Source organism: Poecilia reticulata, chromosome 18 (genome assembly GCF_904066995.2).
Source record: "Poecilia reticulata chromosome 18, P_reticulata-male-v2, whole genome shotgun sequence".
NCBI classification, from domain to species: domain Eukaryota; kingdom Metazoa; phylum Chordata; class Actinopteri; order Cyprinodontiformes; family Poeciliidae; genus Poecilia; species Poecilia reticulata.
The window spans coordinates 29,237,381-29,244,010 of NC_088847.1; the positions used below are offsets into that span (position 1 = coordinate 29,237,381).

General features: G+C 36.7%; 1 protein-coding gene across 1 annotated transcript; it reads right to left on the minus strand.

The window, feature by feature from the left end:
• Positions 1 to 314: 314 nt before the first annotated feature.
• Positions 315 to 4,819, minus strand: LOC145548557 (uncharacterized). Its single transcript, XM_081599116.1, has 2 exons — positions 4,663 to 4,819; positions 315 to 1,006 (listed from the first exon to the last, which is right to left on the minus strand). Exons 1-2 carry the CDS (start codon positions 4,817 to 4,819, stop codon positions 438 to 440), a joined length of 726 nt encoding a protein of 241 aa, XP_081455242.1. The 3' UTR covers positions 315 to 437.
• Positions 4,820 to 6,630: the final 1,811 nt, after the last annotated feature.

Genomic DNA, 6,630 nt, shown 5'->3' on the forward strand with positions numbered 1-6,630 from the left:
AGAAAGGCTTCTAACCCGTGTAAATTCTTGTAGTGAAGTAAACTGGATCTACACAAAACATTTTCCTTGCTTTTCACCAAGGTGCACCGATTGCAGTTTTGTTTGGGGGCGCTCTAATAGTCAAACCGCTCAACGGAGAGCAGAAGAGAGCAGTGGATGAGGTCAATAAATTGGGGGATCAGACCAGCTTCACATGCAGAATCAGCTGATCTCCCAAATTAAGAATCCACATAGATTATCGGCTGGCTGATAATCAGTGCGCCGCTACTTCCACATGTGTGAATTCTGATGTGAGAGTTAAATAGTATTTTTGAGCAAATCCTTTTCCATAGATCCCACATGACAGAAGGACTTCTCACTTGTGAGTCCTCATGTGATGAAGTAAAACAGACCTAAAAGCAAAGCATTTTCCACAGGTCCCACATGAGAAAGAACTCTCACTTGTGAGTCTTCATGTGAAAATGCAAAAGGTGTTTTCTAGCAAAACATTTTCCACAGCTCCCACATGAAAAAGGTTTCTCACCTGTGTGAATTCTCATGTGAGCAGTTAAATTAATTTTAAGAATGAAACATTTTCCACAGGTTCCACATGAGAACGGCTTCTCACCTGTGTGAGTCATCATGTGAACAGTTAAGCTGTATTTAGAAGTTAAACTTTTTCCACAGATCTCACATGAGAAAGGTTTCTCGCCTGTGTGAATTCTCATGTGAACAGATAAGCTAGATTTAGAAGTGAAACTTTTTCCACAGATCTCACATGAGAAAGGCTTCTCACCAGTGTGAATTCTCATGTGAACATTTAAACTTTTTTTACAAGAGAAACCTTTTCCACAGGTCCCACATGAGAAAGGTTTCTCACCTGTGTGAGTTCTCATGTGAATATTTAAATATGTTTTATAAGAGAAACTTTTTCCACATGTCCCACATGAGTAAGGTTTCTCACCTGTGTGAATTTTCATGTGAACATTTAAATTGCATTTAGAAGAGAAACTTTTTCCACAGGTTCACATAAGAACGGCTTCTCACCTGTGTGAGTTCTCATGTGAGCAGTTAAGCTATATTATGAGTTAAACCTTTTCCACAGATCTCACATAAGTAAGATTCTGACCAGTGTGAATTGTCATGTGATGATTTAAACTTCTTTCATCAGACAAACTTTTCCACAGTCTCACATGAGTAAGGCTTCTCACCAGTGTGATTCTCATGTGAACATTTAAACTTTTTTACAAGAGAAACCTTTCCACAGGTTCCACATGAGAAGGGCTTCTCACCTGTGTGAGTCATCAGTGAACAGTTAAGCTAGATTTAGAAGTTAAACTTTTCCACAGATCTACATGAGAAACGTTTCTCACCTGTGTGAGTCATCAAGTGAACAGTTAAGCTAGATTTAGAAGTAAACTTTTTCTACAAATCAGACATGAGAAGGTTTCTTGCAGAGTGAGTTCTCATGTGACGTTTTAAACTTGTTATAAGTTAAACTTTTTCCACAGGTCCCACATGAGAAAGGTTTCTCACCTGTGTGAGTTCTCATTGAATATTTAAATATGTTTTATAGAGAAACTTTTTCCACATGTCCCACATGAGTAAGGTTTCTCACCTGTGTGAGTTCTCATGTGAGCAGTTAAGCTACATTTATGAGTTAAACTTTTTCCACAAATCTCACATGAGTAAGCTTCTCACCAGTGTGAATTGTCATTGTGATTTAAACTTCTTTCATCAGACAAACTTTTCCACAGGTCTCACATGAGAAGGCTTCTCACCAGTTGAATTCTCATGTGAACATTTAAACTTTTTTTACAAGAGAAACCTTTCCACAGGTTCCACATGAGAAAGGCTTCTCACCTGTGTGAATTCTCATGTGAGCAGTTAATTTATTTAAGAATGAAACATTTCCACAGGTTCCACATGAGAATGGCTTCTCACCTGTGTGAGTCATCATGTGAACAGTTAGCTAGATTTAGAAGTTTACACTTTTTCCACAGATCTCACATGAGAAAGGTTTCTCGCCTGTGTGAATCTCATGTGAACAGATACCTTTTTTTAAGAATGAAACATTTTCCACAGGTTCCACATGAGAAAGGCTTCTCGCCTGTGTGAACTCTGATGTGACTAACCAAGTCATAATTCCTACGGAAACATTTTCCACAGGTCTCACAAGAGAAAGGCTTCTCACCAGTGTGAATTTTCATGTGATCAAGTAAATGAGAATTAGATACAAAACTGTTTCCACAGGTCGTGCAAGTGTAAGGCCTCTCAACCGACTGAATTTTCATGTGTCTGTTTAAAATGCTGATTCGATGGTAACTTTTCCACAAGCTGAACATGTGTACGGTTTCTCCCTTGTATGAATTCTCATGTGATCATTGAGATGATTTTTGTGAGTGTAATCTTTTCCACAGGTGTACATGTGAAAGTTCTTAGTCGTGTGAGTTGTCATCTGGTCATAAAGGAATTATTCGAGAAAATGTTTGTCACAAATTTTACCAAGAATATAGTTTTGTTTTGGGTGACCTTTCTTGTGTTTTTTTGTTTTGAAGTCTCAGTTTTGCCTTTCTGTTTGTTCACCAACATGTCATCGGTCTCCCGTTTCAGCACAAGCTGCTCTTCATCGTGACTGATGCAGAGTTGCTTCTCTTCCTCTTTGAACTGTTGATGTTCTGGTTCCTCTTGCTCCGTTTCATGTGTGATTTCTGGTTCCTCTTGCTCACGTTTCATCTGCAGAGGTTCTGGTTCCTCTTGCTCCCGTTTCATCTGCAGAGGTTCTGGTTCTCTTGCTCCCGTTTATCTGCAGAGGTTCTGGTTCCTCTTGCTCCCGTTTCATCTGCAGAGGTTTGGTTCTCTGCTCCCGTTCATCTGCAGAGTTCTGGTTCCTCTTGCTCCCGTTTCATCTGCAGAGGTTCTGTTCCTCTTGCTCCTGTTCAAACTGCAGAGGTTCTGGTTCCTCCTGATGTAAAGTGGAGTTTTCCTGGGTTGCTGGGCCGTTCAGAACCTCCTCCTCTTTACTCCAGCAGCTTGTTGGGAGATCTGGACAAAAAGACAAAACAAAAGCTTCAAAATGTGAGTCAATGAACCCTTCACAATAATTAAAAACTAAAATAAAAATAGTCTCAGCGAATGTGCGCGTCCCTAATATATAAAATTATGCCATATTTAGTCTTTTGGGCAATTTTATTTACCTTATTGGATTTTAAATGCACATGTATTGTAAAATCCAACATTTTATCTTTTAGACAAACATCTTTGTCTTAAATTTTTAAGACAATCTTTTAAGATAATTTGAATGGCAGGTATAACAGCAGGTAAATATGGTCAAACCAAAAACAACTCTGTCTCAACCGTTTGCTGAAAGAACATGAAAGACGGCAAGAAATATTTCAGCAGAGAGCATCCATCGTCTTTATTCATCGTTTGAACCTCTGAGTTCATGAAGGTGTTACTGTGTGGTTCCTCTTGCATCTGTAACATCTGTTAGAAGTTATTTATCGACTGTGCAAAACTTTCTTAACCAAAATAAAAGATTACACCTATAGCGTGCTACAAGCTTCTGCTCCATTCCAAATTGTTGATAATGTGATTCAATGAATTTTAATTTATGTTTTAGAGTCACAGGAAAATTTCCACCTTAATAGATTAAATAATTTCTTCTTATTTTTCCTATACAACTCTATCAACAAAAGTCTCATAATATTAAACATGGATCATAAAAACAAAATATGAATTTTTGCTAGTATCTGTTAACAACCCTGGTTATTTCTCTGTTCTAACTCATTTGTTCATTGACTTTGTGAATTAAATTTCTCTTACATTGCAAATTATAGTTTTATTATAGTTGATCATATTTCTCATGTCTCATTTCCTTTGTTCCTCCTGTTATTGATGGACTTATATAGATATTATTTATAAAGTATAAAAGTATTGTTTGTCATTTAATTAGCTGTACATGCTTAAGAAAATGAAATATAGTTTGATAAGATAAAATATGAATTATCTTTTACTGGCAAAAATGCCAGTAATTTATCTTACTGGCATGATTTACTATTAATTTCGTAATGCCGAATTAATAGTAAATAATAAAGACGTCGTGGTATTATGATTTAGTAATTATATTAGTTGTGTTACCACCCCACGCCACTAGAGGCAGTAGCAAGCCCGAAATGATGCGAATAAGGAACAGATTTAGAAGTACACTGAAAACTACAGAATTTGTTAAAAACTGAGTTGTGCTTCAGTAAATGAGAGAGAAGTTCAAATACTTTCTGAAAGTGAAACTCCTTCCCAAAGGTGAAGATATATTAGATTTAAAAAGGAAAAAAAACGGAAGGCTGCGCATAGCACCCATCAACCTCGTTAGCTGCCCTGACTAATGCATAAAGACACTACGAAGTAGAAATCTAAGTATTTTGAAACCACTGATATTAAAAGACCAACATTTTTGTAATATCTAATAAACACTTTGATCAGACATGACCTACTTCAAGACTTTATAATGGCAAAGAGAACAGGCAATAGCAACACGGACCAACGAAACGAACATAGAAATATATAACAGACATATGCAACATCTACATGCAACATAGAGCAACCTCATATCCATGAGGCGTCTATTCTTTTATTATGTCTATGGGCTCATCGGTATCAGTAAAACCTGAAGGTGTTTCGTACCTATTCGGTGTAAGACGATCTTCGGTATCCGGGTGAAATCCAGCGGTCTGCGCTGATCCTCCATCTCTTCTTCGATCTTGACGTTGATTTCTTTCAACTCTGTGAATGTTTCTTCAGCAGGAGTTTCCTGCTCGTTGATAAACTCTCTCTCAGACATTTTTATTAAAAACATTCACATATTTAGCTAAACTTCAAACCCGTTTTCAGACAACCGACTGACAAAAGAAAAGCTAAGAGTATCCCGTGTTCTTTGTTTTTATCTTTTGTGTGTTTCACTTCAGTGGCTTTACTGAAGAAACAGGAAATAATTTTTAGTTCCGCTTTGAATTTTCTGCTGCGAGTCTCCTCTTTTATTGATGGGTTTATTGTTAGTGGAAATTTAGAAAATAGTTTCATTAGTTATATGTGTAACCTGTGACTCTTTTTGTATGGTGGTAAAACATAATGCTTGCAAACTGCTTGATAACTCAAGACCAAGTACAAGTAGGGAGGGAGTGTTTAGTTAGAACCACAGGTGTCAAACTCCAGTCCTCAAGGGCCGCTGTCCTCCAGTTTTTAGATGTGCCAGAGGTACAAAACGCTGGAATGAAATGGCTTAATTACCTCCTCCTAGTGTAGTTCGGTTCTCCAGAGCCTTAATGACCTGATTATTCTATTCAGGTGTGGTGCAGCAGAGGCACATCTAAAAGTTGCAGGACACCGACCCTTGAGGACTGGAGTTTGACACCCAGTCTGAATAAAACCCCTGAAAAATCCCTGATAATATTGTTTAGTTGTTCTTACAATATTGAATAAAGTGCTGTTTGAATGAAAATCACTTATCTCTCCTTGGTAGCTAAGAGTGATAGCTCATTAGAGTAAATTCCTTCTTATTAATTTATTTCACTACCTCAGTTCACCTGAGTGAAACGCAGAATAATAAATAATTACACACAAACTAATGTTTTAAAGTTTTTACAGTTAATTATGAAGTTTTATACTTTTTATTAATTGTTTCTAATAAAAAGCTTCATTTGCTAAAGTTTTTTAAATAAAATGTTTATATTAATCTTTTAATGTTTAATAAAAAAGCCTTTCTATCAGATATGATAATTTCGTGCTGCCACCTACTGACAACAACCTGCTACTACATCTACATTGTTTCAGCTAAAACTGCTGATGTAGAAATCAGTGACTCAGCTATTTTTCTACAATCTGTGCCAACTCCTTATTTATATAAATGTTTTTGGTAATACTCTGTAAAATACCAGAATGTTCACATAACTTTTATACTTTTGGCTGTCTGAGGACACATTTTGAATATTAAATCAGGTGTTATGATCAGTTACTCAGTACTTCAGTAGTTTACCAAATACTTCAAAAGAAAATACACAGGAAGAACATTGTTCCAGCAGGGAATATTAAATAAATAGAATAATAATCCCTGAGCTTTGTTATATTCGTGCTTGATAAAGACAGACGAAGTGTTAGGTACAGATGCTTTTATTAAAGCATCTTTCTTCAAGGTCTGTTCACCAATCTGCTCACAGGTGTATCGGCCTCGACTTACTAAGACTCTCTGCTTGTATTGTCGTGTTCCTTACATTTATACATTCTCATGAACTCATACTCGCCACCTGGTGGACATAAACATAATTCATTCAATCATGACATCCTCCTTTCTTTAAAGTAAGAACGTTACAAAAAGAATCCTATCAAAGAACAACATACATTGCATGAGACAGTTACCACATCAATTACAAAAAATAGACATAACTTCTTTTTTTCCCTTTTTTTTGTTATAAGTTCAGTCTGTCAGGTTTTTTTCTCACTCTGGTAGATCTTCTCAACACAGGTAGATTATCCCCAAGACTGTCACAGGGTGTTCCAGTGATGGGTGATTCAGTCGTAGGAATAATCTGGGACTCCTTAGAAACTTCACTCGACTCCACCACAGGCTCTAATGGAGTTAACAAACTGCGCCGATTT

What these genes read in the sequence shown, in the direction of transcription:
- LOC145548557 (XM_081599116.1), bottom strand. Translation starts at nt 4,819, where the DNA reads ATGTCTGAGAGAGAGTTTATCAACGAGCAGGAAACTCCTGCTGAAGAA. An exon ending in GATCGTCTTACACCGAATAG is followed by an intron (nt 1,007 to 4,662) that starts GTACGAAACACC and finishes CCGTTCTTATGT; the next exon opens with GAACCTGTGGAAAAAGTTTC.